Source organism: Apium graveolens, chromosome 1 (genome assembly GCF_009905375.1).
Source record: "Apium graveolens cultivar Ventura chromosome 1, ASM990537v1, whole genome shotgun sequence".
In the NCBI taxonomy this organism is placed as follows: domain Eukaryota; kingdom Viridiplantae; phylum Streptophyta; class Magnoliopsida; order Apiales; family Apiaceae; genus Apium; species Apium graveolens.
In genome coordinates this window covers 168,481,779-168,501,774 of record NC_133647.1, presented here as the reverse complement: position 1 = coordinate 168,501,774, position 19,996 = coordinate 168,481,779, and the positions used below count along the sequence as shown (strand labels likewise).

The window sequence follows — 19,996 nt, the reverse complement described above, 5'->3', positions numbered from 1 at the left end:
GGCAAGAAATCTATAATTAATGATTTTAAATCAAGGGAGAAAGAGTGAAACAAACAAGGAACAAAGAATGATCCGGGTTCCGGGGAAATGACCCAAATTTCCTAGTTGCGCGCCCCATACTGTATGGCAGAACGGGGTGACCGCTCCGAAATGCAAGTGAGATGACTAGGAAGAATTAGCAAGGAGTTTGCTCCAACAATTAAACTAGGAAGTAAACAAAGTATAAGAATCATACCAGAGAAGAAGAGGAGCCCCAGAAGAGCTCTCCATGCCGGGGATGCGCCCTAGTCATAGGACTCCAATCCTTCCCAAGGCGCTCCCGAAGAAGGAAAAGGGTCCTCCAGGAGACCGTTGTCCCGGAAAATATGTTGAAGACGTCAATCTTGTAGTCTTGCGAATTGTCCTCATAGAGGAACAGTCGTAAACACTTAGTGTGTGCTTTGGGAGCATTGTCTCTACATTCGTCGGGTTGTTCTCGCCGGGAGACTTTGGGGTTATCTCGCACTTTGCACTTATACGCTTGGGGATCACTTGTTCTAGAGTCTGGTGGGTTATCCTCATCGGAGGGCATGATGCGCTTGAGCATTTGCAGTAAGTCATGGTTATACATGCGGTTACGATCGACGAAGATAGCGGTAGCGGATGGGATATCCACCGATCGAGGAATTTCCTTATCCATGAAGTACCAAAGTCGTAACCAAGTCTTGGGCCTTTATGACTAGGCCGCATCACTGTGCACTCCTAAAGTAAATCAATGTTCGAGTTATAATAGGAAGTTGGTTCGATAACTCGTATTGGGCCGCGAAATGAGAAACCAAGTTCATCTAGGTTTCTTGTTCCCAAAAATTATGTCCGGCTTGATCCTCTATAAAACGAGGTATGTAAGCATATTGTGAGGATATGTCTTTGAGAGTTCTGAAAATGGAAACATAAATTCTAGCAATGTCAGTCATTTCTTAATCACAAATCAACACATCTCGGTGATTTCTTCTCTGCGGATTTTGATTCTGGCCGCGAACTTAAAATTTTTTTTAGCCAAATTCTTCCGTTAATACGGGCAACCGATTAATTACTGTACATGAGCAATCCAAGACTATTGGGCAATAAAGATCAGGGTGCTGAAGAATGGACTCTATGGCTAGTTGGCAACCTCTGGACCTTTGAACTTTAGAACCTTTTTCAAGAAAGACCACTTCCTATAATCTTATAGAATGTCGGTAAAAGACAATAGAATTGACACATAATCTTATACGTACGCAGAAGCAGAGTACGAAGACTCGCAACAAGTCAACAAATATAAGGCTTGCCCTTTTATTTGATTCTGTTTTTAGTTAAGTTGAACCTTGTGAACCTTTTCTCTATTGCGTTCCTTAAACCATTGAACCTTTGAGACCCTTACCCACTAATTGGCCACGGCTATTTCTGCGTTCTGCTCTATATGTTCCCCAATCTTTAAATACATATCAAAGGAAGGAAAGCTCTTAGTACTTCATAGTATTTACTCTGTTTCCTCTTCCTTTTATTGATTTGATTCTCCCAATTCCATCATGTCTTCTCCTTCTCATCAGTTCGTATTCAACAACTATCCTACCCAATGTAATGTTGCATTCATCAACGCAATTCCCTTGCAAGAACGCGAAAATGGCAACCATGCTATTGTTGGCATTTTCGGAATATCTGTTACTGTCCTCCTCACAGCCTTGCAACTCAAGTACCAAGGTGCAGGGACAAATTCCCCATTCCAAGATTACCCGGAAGCCATGGCGATAGCTATAGCAAGTTTCATTCTTTTCTGCTTGGTATGCGACTTGGAACAATACTTTCACATCACTCGTCGTTGTTCAACTTATGCAACACTACTTCAGCACATCCTCAGATTGCTAGCTTTCATTTCACTAGCATCTTTAGCCTCTGTTATTTTCTCAACATCTGCAATCTCGACCAAGTCGCTCATTGTTTATCTGATTTTCCCCTGCTTTTTCTCAGCGAGGTTGGTTCTTCACTGGATCCAGAACAGAAATGTACATGATAATACAGAAGCCTATCATTTTCACAATTCACACCCAAATTTCATTTTCAATAATTATTTCGACAGTCTTGATACTCTTCCAGTGTACCGTAGAGCTTCTGGAAATCTTCTTCAGTGACTCCAAATACCCACATTGAATCAAAGCTATGTAATTGAACTATTAAATGGTGTCAGAACTCAGAAGTAATTGAAATTAGATTTCAGAAGAGCTAAGTGATTAGCACAACTGTTTAATTCAACCATGTACTTGTCTATAAATTCTAAATTTTGTTGGTACCCTTGTTAGTGATTACATATATGTTGAAGTCAAGCATACGTTTATAGCTGTTTCTGCCCTCTTCACCGCCTTACAACTCAAGTTGTCACTCGTACTCTATTTTTTCACATATGCCTTACATTTCAAGACATACGGCTAAGGCCGAAAGAACAAACACAGGAAAGAGAAAAGACATAGGGTCTGACTAAAATCGAACATGATGACCTAGAAATACAAAAACAAAATAACTAAAAGCGCGGAGATAAAAAGCTGTGTGCAATGACCCACAACAAAATAGAACAAATAAATATATATCCGAGGACGAATTTTTAAAGTAGACTAGTACGGGGATTTTTATACCAATCCCCATACTAGTCTACTCCCTGAGACTTCACCGGAGAACAATATACCAGAACAATTTGGGGATAGTGGAGAGGAACAAAGTCTAGGAATATGCCATTATTAACGAAAGAAACAGAACGGAACGACAGCTTACAATGTAGACTATATTTTTGTGGGCTTTGTAATCTGTATACACAAGTGCTCTAACTTCAGATACAACTACACAAATACAGTAAACAAAGAGCACATAAATGCTAAAAAAAAAAATTAAAGCATTTTCCGAGAAGATAGAACAGAAGATCCTGTGGCTTCCAAAAATGAATTTTACTCAAATATATTTCACGAATACACATAAGATAAAGATGGATTACTAAAACAACACAGGAATCCTTTCACGAATAAACTGGATATGGTTTTTTGTAGGATAATTTCCTATCTTTCCTTAGTTTCTCATTAATCAAGGTACCACCTAATTATCACTTATCTTATTAGTACGATTTCTAATTTACAAATAGCTTAAGATTTAGAAAGACCACGCCAACAAATACATACAATGAGTTTACTCTGACCAATATATTCTTACAACTGACTACTTGTCCATAACCAGGGTGTTATCTGCTACATGTATCAGAATCAATCAAGTCACTCATTTGCCAATTCTTAATGGTTGTAGTACACCATGGATAATCAAAAAACATGAACCTTTTTTGATCAATCACAATAATAATAATAATAATCATAGAGCGTGGAGACGATACAGATCTATATGAAAAAAGAACACAGTAAATAATAATTAAAATTTCGCAATCATAAAGAAACCAAACCTTAAAATCCCTGTATTAAAATAGCTTGGTAATTTATGAAAAAGAAAGGAAAAAAAAGATCTAACAGAACTAGAATTCTGGTGTCTACTCTATATAATAAGGTAACGTGTTTTTTACGGTTTGGACTACATCCATGTACAAAAACGTTTTTCGGTAATTTTCTTGTGAGTTCATAAGTCTTGCCCACACCTTAATAAAGTGCTATCCTTGAACTGCTCCAGTGAGATGACTGATGAGCGATGCTCACGCTTTATTAGAGTGCTAGCCTAGGAACTCTATCATAAACTTGGATTCTTGATGAATCAATCAACCTACATCACAAGAAACGAAACACAATCAATTCAAGGACTATAAGCACTATAGTATCAAAATATTAGAAATAATGATACTTAATATATGATATTTTCGCACTTACCACTTCAAGATGCATAGTGATTGATAGGCCGATCAACCAACATCTTAATAGCTGTCTTCTTTAATAATCGTGAGGTTTTTATACATTTCTGCAAATCCTTGTCACAAGCAATTAACACCCAATCGCCCTCGTCATCTTGATACTTGATGCTAAATGCGTCTCTCTCCACTTTCAGCCTTTCGATCACATTATCTTCCAATTCCACTATTCCTGATGAATCAAGCACTTCAAATTTTATAGCAACTTCATTATAAGTTGCCTTCACAGTTATCATATTTGTATCTAGCGGAGAAGAAATGCCGGACCGATAAGAATTTGTTCTGCTTGGTTCCTCATCGTTAACTCTCCTGAGCTTAGACAAACTTTGACAGTCCAGTTTCTTCTTATGAGATTGCCACCTTTTAATACCATTGTCTCGACATATGCGTTTAAATGTCGACCGACTGACTAGAACCATTCAACATGTAAAAAAAGATACACAACACTGGAATTAAAGTACATCTACAACAAGTAAATCAGAACCAGTTTATAAATACGGCAAGCACAGGTATAAAAGAACAAGAACATAGTAGGAAGAACATACCATTAAAATACTTTGCTGCATCATCCTGTAGTTTTCCAAAATGCGCACTAAGAGTATCATAACTGTAAACTTTTTCAGGTGAGTTCTCTTCTTTTGATGTTTCCTCTATGCATGTTTTGTCTAAAACATGAACGCAGGAGTCATATGTTTCTGCACCCACAACAAGCCCCTTGTTATGTATAGAATCTTCCGCTACTGGTAGCTGAAGTGATTGGTCTAAGACCACCAGATCTTTTTCAAGTTCTATGATTTCCTGAAGAGGTGGTGATTTTTCGGTTAGAAAATTTGAAGACTGTGATTCAGCATTCATAGCAATCCCAGCATCTTGAACATGTAATTTTTTGATTACTTCATCTCCTGCAATATTAATAAATGGAGTTAAAAAAAACAATTTCCAATTATATTACGAGCTGTTATTTATTTATCCATGCAAGACCAAATAGTTATGCAAAAACGGTGAAGAAGAGTGGATGAGAACACACTTGAATTGTTTAAGTTCGGCAAACTACTATGTTGTGGAGCCTACCCCTAGCATCGCATGAAAATCCATGAATATTATAACAGACGAGGAAAAGTTACCAAGATAATATATATACTATATTATACTCAAATGCATGAAAAATATCTGACTAATGTAATGCATTATGTATCTGAAATAACATTATGGAGGATGGCAGGTGTAACCATGGTTTATAAATATCCTCATGAGTCCCCGGCTCCCCGTGTAAGAGAATATCAGATTCTACAATAAATGATTCTCAAGCAGTCATATTGGAAGCACAATAGACACAGAAGCACAAGGACATGTTATAAGAAACTTTTAATGAAAGCTCATCACTCAATCATCCACTGGTTTTCCAAAATACTACTAAAAACCTAAATTTAAGACCTTTTTCAGGATTCTTCCCTTCTACTTATGTTTCCCCTGTGCATCTTTGAAGTATATAATATAAATGGTGGAATCATCTTTTTTTCTGGATAAGCCCCAACATTATTGGGCCTCTCCAAGTGCAATGTCTATTTAAAGCAACTGAAGCCCACAGACACAATATAAAAAGATCCAGACCTGCCAGAAAAATCCCAGGTCATGCCAACATGCACGAATGCAACAAGCAGTTTCAGATAGCATTCGGCCTTGGACGTCCTAATATCCTGTCTAACACCCTACCAGCTACCTACAGTAATAGATAACCATAATCCAATCCAACCTCAACGACTAGAAGCCTTCTCCGAGACCTAGGCCCTGGTTCTTGGTCAACCACGTCCAAGTGGAAGTGGCCATGTGCAACCAACACAGTGACACCTGCCTACCTAAAGCTGGCATAGATCGGTCCTAGGTACATGTATAGGGCTCTAGGTCCGACTCCTGAAACCCTTAACAGCTTTAAAGTCTTGGTCAACACATCACCCATGTCAGACATACGGATGCCTGCCTCTCCTGCGGAGGAAGCCAACAAATATCTCAGCCTCTTCATCAAAGCAAATTTAAATACCATATCTCACCTTAATATTAATAGTTCTCTTTACCTTGTCTTTACTTCTTCTCTTTACATATCACAAAAAAATATTTCATGCTAGAAGATCCCAGAGCAACAAGTTCCACGTTGACATTTCCTTTTCTGGTAGCTGGGACCCAGATCTCAGCCCAGCTTATTGTGACTATATCAGTGGCGGATCTAGTCTAAATAAATATCCCAGCGGAAATTTTTTCTCCAAGCGAATTATAGACTTCATATACTAAAAAATATCCAATAAAGCAATGAATATGAGGCTTGAAGTTTTATCTATGCTTTAGTGCTCTTTCCCAGCTCTCTCCTCTCTCTGTTTGTGACTTTTTTAACTAGTATAATAAAATTTTCCAAAAATATATGTATTTTCACCCAGTGGATTTTTTTTTTCTATTTGAAACTTCAAAATTTTGCCCAGCTGAAGCTGGGTCCGCTTCCACTACCATCCGCCTCTGGACTATATCGATTTCTTTGGTTTTATGACTAGGCAGCTATCTGTTGTATGGACATATGAGGCCTCGTTTGTTTCGATGTAACTTAATTATGTAACTAAAACTTCCTTGGATTATAACATATTTGTTTTATAGATTTTTCAATGACAAGGGAACTCCAAGTTCCAAGGTTTTTGTAGTTGCTAACTTAGTTACTGGAGTCCTCCATGATCATCACAAAATACATAACTATCTAATATACCGTAAACTTTAACAGCTTACCAAAATTAACTATATAACTTCTAGTTGATGAACCAAACACAATCACTTTCGTTACCTTCGAACCGTAGCTTGTAAAAGAAGTTCATACTTTTTATGTAACTATAAACTTGATGAGACCATTGAGGATAAAGACTAAGATCCAGTATTGGTTGCATAGCCAACATCTTGACTAGGTGATTCTTCAACATGTTCATCTACTACGAAATAACTGAATGAATCGAAAGCCAACTCCCATTTTATGTTACGAGCTAACGAGCTTTACATATAGAAAGGTAACATGATTTACATATGCTTGTTTGGGCTTTGCAAACATGAATTAAATCAAAGATGATAAAACATATTGAATGAATGATGCAAAACAAGGGTGGGAAAGGGGTAAAACAAGGGATATAACCTATCTCCGTAGTGAATCAGCAAGAAATACAGCAAATTCGTAGATTTAATTCATAAAATTCAACTACGTCCCAGATATGAAGATTAATATTGTTTATGTAAAAATCCCAAAACTTGACTGTCAAGTTATATCTTCTTAATAAAGAAAACAAATCATTTTCTTATTCTCTACCATATCTAGAATATTCCTCCTAATATATATAATTTAACTTTAAAATTCATTACAACTAAATCTATTTCTAACTAAACAAAGTATAATAAACACAACTTAAAATTCTAATTCGTCATCTGTCGTTTGGCACCATTCTCCTCTCCTTTGAAAAAAACTTGTCCACAACTTTTATAGAATCTAAGAATCAGCACACAAGGAGATGGTTTGCAACCGAACTTGAAGACATCAAATTTCAAACCCGTGAACAATGTCTTTGGAAGCAACATTGAAAGAACAACATTTTTCATGCAAGCAACATTGAAAGAACAACATATTTCATGCAGTAACGGTTGTCAATATGTTATCAACACCTAAAAGTCAATATGTTCCACCATTATTTTGTTTTTCTTCTTCACAACTTCCTCGACTTTAGAAGTTTTCTCTGCCTCTTACTTTTCAATGTTAAAACACTAAATAGACGCCTTTTCTGCCTCTTCTTTTTTATTGTCAAAAGACTGAATTGTAAGAGGTTTAACAATCTGATTTTCTTCTACAATTGAGGATGGATGTATTACAGGTTGATGTGGAAATTTATGGCGCACACCAAGTTGATCCAGAATTACTTTTAGTGTTGTTTGCACATCTAGCATTTGCAAACTCAAATCTTCAAACTTATTCTCTAAATTTCCAAATTGCGGATTGTTTTGCTCAATATACGTGTGAAGACGACTATTTACTTCATCAACGTTTGTCATTGTGGAAAATTAAGGGCGACTCACAAATTCTCGAAATTCAATTGCTGTTTACACAACTATGGATAGGATTTCTGCCTTTTTGGTGCTGCTGGAGCAGTTTTTGGTGGTGGGTGGGACTGCTGGTGGCTTGCTAGGTGGCTGCTGGTGGCAATACTATGACGGCTGATGGAGGCATTGTTTGCTGATGGTTGGCTGATGTTGGTTTATGGTCTTTGGGAAAAGGGTAAAACAAGGGATAAACCTATTTCCGCAGAGAATGGGCCAGAAACACAATACATTGGCATATTTAATTCATAATATTTAACTCTATCCCAGATAATAAATATTACAATTGTTTACATAAAAATCCTATACTATTATATAAAAGCCGAAATATTGAAAGTTTTGGTTTTTGGTTTTCGGTCATTTATTAATAATAACTGACCAATTACCTTTTCACCAAAAAGACCAATTACCTTTTTCAAATAAAGCATGTTACCTTTTTTATTTCTCTTAAGTCCTAACTAAAACACCTTCTTTTCCAAAACATCACGGGGACGTCTATTACTAAGCTAGTACTTTCTAATATTAATCACCCTTAATTAAATTACTCTTACTTAATTATTTATCGGATTTATTACCTAGTTGTTAATATTTGGGTCCTATTCCATATATAACACGGACACTTTTATTTTCTAAATTAAAATAATAATATTATAATTACTAATAATTAACCAATTACCCTTTTCAGCTAAAACACATTATTTTTTTATAATTTATAACTTAAATACCTTCATTCGTAAAACGTCAAGAACATATACCCGTATATACATACAAATTATCAAATCATATCATATAAAATTTTTAAATCAATAAATTTCATGTCTTAAATTTTTTAATTCAAATTAAATTAGAAAATCATAAAATATTAAAGAAAATCCGTCCATTGCATAAAATCTTTTTATATCTTGTAATAAGTTAGTTTTATGAGTTGATGAACCTAAATTGGAGACAAAATATGGAATGATTCGAATGAATAAGTCAGTTCAAGATTTATAATTTGAGAAGGTTGTGTTGGAAAGAAAAGTTCAAGCTTTGGAGGATAAACTAGAGTGTTCGAATAAGAAAATTAGCAGCTTAACAATTGATGCAGATATCCAAGACTGGAGTTCTAATAGATTTGGTTCCCAGTCTGTCTTGTTTATGATGTTCACTACTGCTGTATTATTTGATATTGCACAATTTTAGTATTGTAACCTCAAGAACCTGTTTAGGAAAGTGCTGGGGAATGGAACTGTCCAGGGGTTTAGTTTTAGTTTTGTGTATTTTATTTTTATATTAAATGTAATTTATGTAATCTGTCATTTTCTCTTATTTTTTTAATTGTTTGTCAGCCACATGTCACTAGCAGGTGTTCTACTATGTACATGTGGCATTAAAATTTAAAGTCTATCAACATTTTTTAAAAGGAATGACTGATTACTAATATTTCATTATTATGCGTCTAATTTGGAGTCGTTTTATAGCTTAGTAGTAGGTTTCTAATAATATAAATAAATGAGTGACAAATAAATTTATTTTCCCTATTTTTATCAATCAATTTGAGGGTTTTATAATATAGTCATAATCTTATGCAGATTGTATGGAACCTAGAATCAAAGTCGAGTTTAATCATGATGAGAGTTCAAATCAAAAGATGGAATATACTACTATCATGGAGGTACGAAGAAAAATGTTTACAATGTTGCGGTTAGTGGTTTGTTTATTGAAAGAATTCAGAAATATCTTATACAACATGTGGATTATAGCAAGACATAAAAGTATTGTTTAGAAAACCAGGTATGACTACCAAAGTTTGGTATATATTTTTGTTAGGACCTTTCCAGGCCTGCTCTTTATTTATATTATATATATATATATAGGCTGCCAGGATATTTTAAACAAAAAATGATTCTTTTATTGATAAAGACACACACTCAACTAGTTCTAGTGATATTTGAGACATCACCCACTCTCCACACTAATACCCTTCAACCTTATTCCTTTCATAACTCCAACATACAGTTGGCTTCCTTATAATCCTTAACATCAACTCATAATCCCTAAATTAAAGCTAAAATATATTATTCCCACCAAATCCTTCCTTTCAAATTTGTAATGGATGCACAAACTAATTATTCAGATTTGTAACTGATTAAATATTTATTATGTTTATTATATTGCCTAATATTTACCGGATTGAATTTTTTCCATGTCTATTCGCTGAAAATCTGATCTCAATTCCCTAATATCAGCTTGCATTGCTTCCAGCTTCTCCTCAATTTCGTCGACCCGATTCTCGACTCGTTTTGCACCTGCCATTGCCCCAAGAACGAAAGTGCTCTGATACCAGTGTTAGGACCTTTCCAGGCCTGCTCTTTATTTATATTATATATATATATAGGCTGCCAGGAGATTGATTTTAAACATTAAAGGATTCTTTTATTGATAAAGACACACACAACTAGGTGACTCACCACACTAATACCCTTCAACCTTATTCCTTGATAACTCCAACAGTATGTTGGCTTCCTTATTTATAATCCTAACATCAACTCATAATCCTTAAATTAAAGCTAAAATACCAAATCTTCCCTTTCAAATCCGAAACTGATGCACAAACTAATTATTCAGATTTGTAACTGATTAAATATTTATTATGTTTATTATGTTGCCTAACATTTTTGTGGAAAGGCGAAGGTCTTCATAAATGAGTAAGTACGCAAGGGACTTTGGATATATCATAGTACTGAAAAACAGAGTAATGCTAAAGTTATGAGAGATGTTGAAGTGGGAAATGATGATAGTGGGTCCAATGTTGCTCGGACTCTTTCATTATACTTTTAAGTACCCGTGTCGAATACTTGACACTCATACATGGATACTCGGACTTAGACACTTATTCTAAACCAAAAACATGTACATTTTTCATAATGTTGTTCAGTCTGACACTTGGACACGTATTCATGTCAGATACTTGTAGCCGAGTCTGAATAACTTGGGGTGGGTCCGTTTGGGCTTCCTTAAAAAAAGTAACTTATAACTTAAAATCGAAAAGTGTCATATAAGTGAAATGTAAATTTTACTTATAAGTAATTTAGACGTTTGGATAATTTTATTTATACGTTGGTTGGTGATGTGTTTAGTAAATCATAACTTATAAGTTATTTTATATAAAATTTAATATAGTTATTTTAAAAATGAATATAAATTCATTGTTTTAATAATGAATATAAGTTATAAGAAAAATAATTTAAAATTTCCATACAGTTGTTATAATAATGAATATAAAATTCAAGAGGATCAGCGAGACACCAGCATAGTAGTCCTCTGGAAGAAGTTCTAGCTTCATCGTTATTTACAATGAACTTAAACATTGACTCCATACCTTTTGATGATGACATAGGTGATTATATGGGCCGCCCTAATCATGTAAAGATCAAGGACAATGATTGTCTTTGGAGACTAAGATACAGACATGGAATATTTTCTTGGGTTCCAAGAACAGAAGATGTGCCAACCGCTTGCAATTGCCACTCCAATTATCAAAATCACTATGTTCTCTAATTTCGTGTTCAAGAGAAAAGTGCATTTGAATTCGGTAAGTCCCATGTGAATAAAACCATGGGCTAAGGTTTGTCTCAACCTATATTTACTGCATGCTATCAAACTTTTGTGTATTTACAATTGCTACCCTTTTAATATTTTTTGCACATGCACACACATAAGCCGAGGGTCTTTTGGGAAACAACATCTTCATTCTTGGAATGAGGGGAATGCTACGTACGCTATACCCTCCCCAGACACTGCCATATGCGGTATTATTGGGTACGATGATGATGATGAATAAAGTAAAGTAAAAATTACAGCACTTACGTAATATGAGCAGCAATCTCGTAATGTTTTGCAATTCACATATAATTATTGATATATAGTTATATTGAACTTTTATTATTTTACACTAAAAAGGGGGGAAAACTACTCGATAACTTCACAATATTTCAAAAAAAGGAAAACAGAGTAATTGTGCAGCTGCCTAATAGAGGAAGGGGTAAAAATATAATGGATAACTTAACTGTGAAAGTGGGCTCAGGAATGAAAAAGTATCATTGAACCAACTTTCTATATTTCAACATATATGGCAGGATATGAACATTGCTTATGTTTGCCAAACAGTCCAACAGAGATGGAAAAGAGCATTTAGCCCATTTAAGCTAAAATTCTGGGTGCCAAACATGCACTGAATTTGATGACGATTACAAGAATGAAAATGACGGCAAGAGTGAGTAAAGACTATCAGATGTGCCATTGTCGAAGGATGGCGAGGATATAGAATTGTACGAAGGCATATTGTTATCAAAGATGATTATTGCAGGAAAATTTATTCCTTTTTGGAACAACATGATATGAACATAAATAAGGCAAATCAAATGAGCACGATACTGAGGTATAATATGAGGAAGTTGAGGTCCAACCTAAGAAAAAGGTTGGTGATGATCATGTTGGTAATAAACCTACATTATGAGATCAAATGTCGAATATGGGAGTAACTTGGTTTGAGGAAAATAATAATTTAGGTTGTGAAAAGATTGCTAATGTGTGCAAAAATAGTGATGATAATGATTGTTTTGACAATCCAAGGTTACCATCCACGGATTCTAGTGATGGTAAAGATTTAGATAGCACCAAATATAAACCACGTAAAAGATACCTAACATTAAATATACGTACATCCTATTTTGTGATACTTAATGCTTTGACAACTAGAATATGGAGAAATTTGGTTGTAACACTAATGCAAAATCATATTTGATCTCTTAAAAATTATTATGAGATATTTTGTATACCGATGTTATCTTTACAATATAATATTTGTTTGGTGACTAGTTCCTAATGTATTTTTTTTATATTATACTGTGTTATCAGTCTATTCAGCAATAATGGCCGCCAACTAGTAAAAATAGACGGAATGACTAAAAACTAATATTTAATTAACGTTAGTAATAATTAATAAATATTTAAGTGTTCAGTGGCTACTTTCAAATATATCAAGAGTTGTGGTAAAAAACTGATTTTCCTTTTGCATGGCTAATTGCGCCTTTTTTATCATAATTTGGGTCCCAAAGTTTGGGAGCTCCGCACTAGTGCAATTAATAAATTAATATGATTTTAACTTTTGGGGGGTAAAAGGGTCATCTACTTTGTATCTATCTAGTGTATATAGAATGCGGTATTCTCCGTCACTGCTCCCCCCGCTATATCTATACCCCCCGCTATATCTATATCAATTGCAGGATCAGCTATAGGTCCATAAGATGGTGCACCTCGAAGAAAATCATGTATGCTTAATGAAATATTATTCCTAGTATCCAAGAATAAGGAAGAAGGTGATATTCAAAATGTACTTGAGTACTTCATGAAAAGCATAATAACTGGACAAAAAAGAATTAAAAGAAAAAATCTCACCTGAAAGTTTCATGTTGGGGTCCATCCTCCTATTGCAATCTAAAAAATCTTCAAATTTATGGCAAGGTGAATGATTGTTGTGGAAGCTGATTACTTCTTGATCGTAAGTAGAGCTATCATGAAAACTTTCAGATTATCCATATAATATTTTGTATATCCTTAACTGTATAATAGGAAAAAAGTTTAGCAGTTGAAACAACATTTAAGGAGTTTTGGATGGATAAAGTATTTTTATTAATTAATGTAAAGTAAAGCTGAAACTAACCATCACCAAACCCAAAATAAGGTAGTAAGTTGTCTTCATCAAACGGAACCAAAGTCTTTCCAATAATAGATATGCTTTCTCGTAAAAATTACAAGTATCGCCAATGGCCTGCGAGCTTCGACTGTTGGATAGAATTTTCCCTTCGGTTAAAAACTTTTGTTAAACTAGCCATGCAAATGTTATATTTTTGTTTAGGGCACTAATGTGCAATTACTAAACAACAAGTATACAGAGTGCAATTTAGTCTAAAATTAAAAATCCAAGCAAAACCATAACAACAAGAATCATCACATTAAAATAATTTATGCTGATTCTGGTCTTACTTTATTTGCTGAAAGATACATATAAACAAAAGGTCCACTTGATTAATGTTGCAACATACTTTCCTGCAATGTACTTGACTCACAACATTATCTATTATAAAGAGGGTGGAATCATGCCATGGCTCTTCATTGTGAAACTAAAAGGTTGCATGATAAGTTTACATATATTTACTTGTGTTTCTTGACAATCATTTATAGGATTTGAGTCAAACCTGTTTAAGGTTTCTTAAAAATAGTAACTTATGACTTAAAAGTGGAAAAGTGTCATAAGTGATAAGTAAATTATTACTTCTAAGTGATTTAGGTGTTTGGATAATTTAACTTATAAGTTTATCACGTATACGTATCTGATAAATTATAACTTAACTTATAATTTTTTTAAAATATTCAAAATTTTAATAGGCTAAATGAAAATAAAATTTAAAAAAAATATTGAAACACAATAAATTACTAAAAGACAAAATTTTTGAAAGAGGGAGAATCTAAAATTATTAATTTTTTTGGATAATAATAATTTAAAAGTTAATAAAACTTTTTATACAAAATTAAATTATCTAACATATGAATTTTAAGTTAAAATATAAATAAAATTAAGAAAAGTATAAAAACATTAAGAAAAGTATAAATTTTAGACAGAAACCAAAATAGAGTATCAAGACTATTAAAAAATCGATAAACAAATAGACAATATTTCATAAAGAAACAGTTTTATAAGCGGAATCACCACCGAATAGCATGTGTACATTTAAACTAATCATGCTCAAGGGTGAGATAAGTTGGAATAGTAAGATGAATGTACACTACGGCTAACATTGCGCTAATGCAACACTAATAAAAGGACGTTCCATGATTTAGCCAAACAGGACGCCTAAGCTATATGTGATTCATATGAGGTGAACGGAATGCCAACATAACTGATGCAGGACATATTTTAAGAAGTAATGATTATAATATTAAAATAAGAACAAAGGGATTGAAGCAATGAATTATACAATTTCCAAGAATAAAATCAATATTGTTTTCAAGAATAGTGTATAATCAAAACTAAGTAATAATGGGAGAATTATAATGCTTATAGAAACCGTACTAAATAACCTAATGCACCAAGCCCCCATGACAATTGGGCTTTATTATGAATAACCAATTTAATTGATAAACTACTAGCCCCACATATAAAAATTATAAATAAACACATGAGTTATCTTTAGACTAAATAAATATAAACTAACTAATAACATATATATTAATTCTTTACTAAAAATCTTTATCAATTCATTTTGTCTAAAGGAATTGGGTAGCGTTACCTTTGTTTTTTACTGCAACTCGATCTTGGTGCAGGAGAGCTGCCTTGAGAGCTTCACAATTAGATTCAGAAACCACATTTGGATGATGTCGAAAGGCATGTGTTTCACTTACGGGCTGAGCTATGTTAAATGCATAATTTTGTTGTTGTGCAGTAAGCTTTCTTATAATGTGACGAAAGTTGTACAGTATCATTAGCAAAACCCCCATTACACCTATCATTCCCGAAATCCCCAAGTTTCGAAACTTCTCCACACTTTGAAATCCTAATCGGAGACAGTGATCCACGTTCAGTTATATCACGATTATAAAAAAATAAGCTTATCATCTTGACCTCTTGACCAAGATGTCGCACGGTCAGACTCCAGTGCAGCGAGCCGCTTGTTCCTTAATTCAAGAATCTCATCGACCCAACTTAAATTGGGTTTCTGCCTCTCTTCCTTGAAATTACTTTCTTGTCCAACTAAGTCGAACTCAAATTCAAAACAATTATTGTTCTTGAATTCATCCATGGCTACCATTGGTTTGCCGGATTGTAATCGAGTCAACCAATCAAATCAGTAACCACTGTAGCCAAGTGATGATTATATGGATCAAAAATATAGAAAAAGAAGATCAAAATTCCAAGTTATCAAGAAACTCTAATGTGATGACTGATGTGTGTACAAGTATCGGTTTAATCAAACAATCATGGCGTAAAAAGTAAAAACCCCACCCAACCGGATAAAAAGTTTAAAATTTATTGTTCGATATATTGATATTTGATAAATTAATAATTTTTTAGTTCTTGCTCAAATTAATGGGAAAACAAAAACTAACCAATTTTTGATAGATTAACGGAATAAAATTTTCTTAGCATTTATAAAATTTATAGTTTTTTTTAATTATTAAGGGAACTGATAAATAAGCTCCTATTTTATTGTTTAAACTCCAAATTTAATTTGTTGATATTTTTGTTTGCACATTTGCTCGATTTCTTAATGTAGAATTTATTAAACTTGTCTTTATCATGGATACTAGTGTCATTTACAAGTTTTTTTAAAAAAATATGGCTTATAGATAAGTATATATTTTAGAGTAAATTACACGGTGGCGGTAATTTACACCGATTTTTAAAATAGCGGTTTAATTTTCACATTCTCAAAATAGTGGGTAACTTTTAATTTAGTTTTTCAATAAAAAGGCCTCATTCAACTATCATTAAGTATCAGCTCTTAATTAATATATTTGAAGCGTAAATTACAGAATGATGACTGTACTTTACACTTACTTTCAAAATAGTGGCTACATTTTAAATATAATGACATATTGTCATTGCGGAAGATTTGTAAAGTTTCCTACAAAAAATTGTCAGGAGAGTTTCCTAGATTGATTACTAATATTACATGTCAATAAACAAATCTCTCCATGATCACGCATTCACACTGGTTATAAGTTTTTCTAAAATGGGTGGATGCACTCCTCGTTTTGATTCGTGATCTTGTGTGTGAGGTCCGAAAAAAGTGGAAAACGGACAATTAATTGAATTTGGAAAAAGTGAAAAAAATAATCAATTTTTGAATTATGTATATATATGATTTTTTAGCAATATCATATGTTTTTAGTAGAAATAAAAGTGCGAGTACGGATAGGGACGTGACAAAATCATTATTTTAAAATGCGAAAAAAGATGTTAGCAATTTATGAAAGTTTGACCCCTATTTTGAAAATAAGCGTAAAGTCCAGCCACCATCATGTAATTTACACTTTTTTTTGTCTGGCTGTAATTTACACTTTAAATATATTAATTAACGACACAGACTTAATGGGAGTTGACAGTAGCCACATTTTTCAAAGGCGACATGAAAAGTTGGTCACTGTAATGAGAATTTGAAAATTTGGCCACTATTATATAAAATGGTGTATAATAATGCCACCACTTTGTAATTTACTATATATTTTAATAAATTCTCGGGCGAGCGAGGGTCAAACTCAAGACCAAATTATGTAGTTGGATTTGAATCAGTTTTTTCTATTAATCGAATTGGTAGAAGCGGAGGTCTAGCTGTTATCTGGAATAATCATGTGCAATGTCATAGAGAGAATTATCCGCAAAATCACATTGGTATTTAATGCTTAAGAATATGGTTCCGCACTGGCGACTCACTTGTTTTTATGGCTACCCGAAAAGAAGTGTTAGAAGGGAATGCTGAGATTTTGTTCGCCATTTGTCTACTGTTTCACATCTTTCATGGTGCATTGTTGGGGATTTCAATGACTTTCTTCATTTGAGCGACAAAGCATGGCATATTGATCATCCTCAATACTAGGGCTGAGCATTCGGTCGGTTCGGTTCAAAACCGGACCGAACCGAATAGACCGAAAAACCGAATAGTCAATTTTTCTTGGACCGAACCGGACCGAAGTTATATTATGGACCGGACCGAACCGAACCGAAATAATTCGGTTCGGTCCGGTTTTGGACCGAATAGACCGAAAATTTTTTCAAAAAGAAAATTGTATTAAAAATTAAATCATAAATTATAAAATTTAAAATATAATTAAAGTATTGTGCTATGTAGAGTTCTAATAGTCCATGAATATAATTAAAAATTAAAAATTATGATTATAATTTTTAAGATATATGTAAAATGTATATAATTTGAAAATATAGCCTCTATTATTTGGTCTATTCGGTCTATTCAGTCCGGACCGAAATATTTGTTAAAAGAACCGAACCGAACCGAATTTTATTTCGGTCTATTCGGTCCGGACCGAATAGACCGAATTTCTGAAAAAATTAGGACCGAACCGAACCGAATTAGCACGGTTCGGTTCGGTTTTTCGGTTTCGGTTCGGTTTTGCTCAGCCCTACTCAATACTTAATGAAAAGTTTCAGGTCAACCATTGAAGATGCTGGTTTGGTTGAGCTAGAATTAAAAAGGAGGAAATTTTACATGGGAACGGAGCAAGGGGTCAAGTAATTGGGTTAGGGAGCGTCTTAATCGAGCTTTTGCTTCTAGTTCTTGGTGGAAGTTGTTCCCTCTCTGTAAGCTTACTACTCATCATACCAAAAGTTCTGATCACGATACTATTAACTTAGATTTATGTAATTTGACTGACACTAAGAAGTAATTCAGGTTCAAGTTCGAGAACGGTTGACTTCGGAAATCAGAATTTTATTCAGAAGTTAAAAATCATTGGTAAAGTATTCTGGGCACTCATCCAGTGTCAAAGTTGTTTTCAGTGTCATCCTTCATGGCCAAATGGGGGAGGAATTTCTTTCATAAATTTAGGGATAAATTTTGTAAACAAAAAGAGGTGTTAAATAAACTAGTGGATAATGCTGATGATGGTAGTGTTAGAAAGTACTTCCTGAAACGAGATAAACTAAATGATCTTCTTCTTCAAGAAGAGATATACCGGAAGTAAAGGGCCAAGGTGTTCTGACTGGCAGAAAGTGACTCAAACTCAAAGTCTTTCCATGCTTATGCAGCAAGGAAGAAAATGAATTTCGTGCCACACTTGAAGACGGATAATGGAGCAATTGTTACAGAAAAGAGGAGATGAATGAGATTATTTTTATTATGACCTAAATCCCGCATTACTGGAAATGGATCGTGTCTTGACACTGCTGTGTCAAATTTTTCCTTTGCATTTTGCACAATACTGGGTCATTACAGACCCTAACTTACAAGCCCTTGGTGCAATGTATCAAAAAGTAATTTAGACTCTGAAAAGTTATCACCCTTGTGTAAGTTCAAAGATGCTTGTTTGCAGACTCGTCTGAATATAGGTGAAGGTCTAGTTGGCAACACATATCTATCCCATAAATCCTTCTTCTGCTGGGATATAATAGAATTCGACATAACTAACCACCCCTTGGCATACTATGAACGAAGCTGTGGGTCAATTGCTTGTTTTACAATATTTTTGCGCAGCCTTTCCCCACCATGTGGAGAATGTGTATTGGAATTCTTTCTTCCCTCTCAATAAATGACTAGTGTTATAGGGAGAATTTCGTATAACAGTGTTGTGGAGGTTGATGGTCGGAACAAGGATCAAGGATGGTGTCTGAAGGCGGAGGAAGGTTGTTATATGGTGGCGGCTGAGCTTATATGTTGAATCCTCAAGAAAGAATAGTGTTTTTATTATTCTCTATCAAGTGTCGACTCATGTCTCAGACAAGTGCCTACGTACCCTATTTATAGGGATCAAGTTTCACGTAGTTCTTAGGGAACAAGTCACATAGGCTAGGGTTAGGGTTCTTTGACCCGTGCAGCCCAAGCCCATGATAAAGTCAGGCCTTCAGCCAATTAGTCACGTAAATCTCGACCGGCTCCACACGCTTCCTACAATCTCGCGGCATCTCCGTATTTCTTCCCGTAATTGCAGGAATAACCTGTGTCGGCCCCAAAATTTACGAGCAACTCAGTCATCTATGAGTCACTTTCCGTGTTGAACTCAAAGACCATTAATGCGGGCCGGCCTGGTCACCTCGGCCCGCACCGCCTTTCCTCTCAATCAATAAATATGGTGATTCCTTTATTTCCATAAGATGTGGGCTCAGCTCGCGTATGTGCACCTGAGCCCAACTCGCATGTGGGCATCTGAGCCCAGCTCTCATGTGAGAGCTCAACTCACATGTGAGAGCCCAGTTTACATGTGTGAGCC

The 19,996-nt window shown here is 34.5% G+C and overlaps 1 protein-coding gene across 7 annotated transcripts; it reads right to left on the bottom strand.

The window, feature by feature from the left end:
* Positions 1-3,441: 3,441 nt before the first annotated feature.
* LOC141670463 (protein NLP6-like) lies at positions 3,442-16,004 on the bottom strand. Of its 7 annotated transcripts, none has more exons than XM_074476335.1 (6): positions 15,346-16,002; positions 13,719-13,858; positions 13,454-13,616; positions 4,450-4,806; positions 3,867-4,313; positions 3,442-3,762 (listed from the first exon to the last, which is right to left on the bottom strand). In XM_074476335.1, the coding sequence occupies exons 3-5, from the start codon at positions 13,476-13,478 to the stop codon at positions 3,871-3,873; spliced, it is 825 nt and encodes a 274-aa protein (XP_074332436.1). In that variant the 5' UTR covers positions 13,479-13,616; positions 13,719-13,858; positions 15,346-16,002; the 3' UTR covers positions 3,442-3,762; positions 3,867-3,870. The 7 variants fall into 7 exon arrangements, with proteins under 7 accessions (XP_074332436.1, XP_074332465.1, XP_074332450.1 ...); XM_074476364.1 differs by having other exon boundaries at positions 13,454-13,566; XM_074476349.1 differs by having other exon boundaries at positions 13,719-13,839.
* Positions 16,005-19,996: the final 3,992 nt, after the last annotated feature.

Bases quoted from the DNA above. Each gene is read 5' to 3' on its own strand.
- LOC141670463 (XM_074476327.1), bottom strand. From the start codon at position 15,565: ATGATAGGTGTAATGGGGGTTTTGCTAATGATACTGTACAACTTTCGT. The intron at 4,807-15,345 runs GTAACGCTACCC...TTAATATTGCAG, and splicing joins AGTTGCAGTAAAAAACAAAG to GAGATGAAGTAATCAAAAAA. The intron at 4,314-4,449 runs GTATGTTCTTCC...GAATGGTTCTAG, and splicing joins TGCAGCAAAGTATTTTAATG to TCAGTCGGTCGACATTTAAA.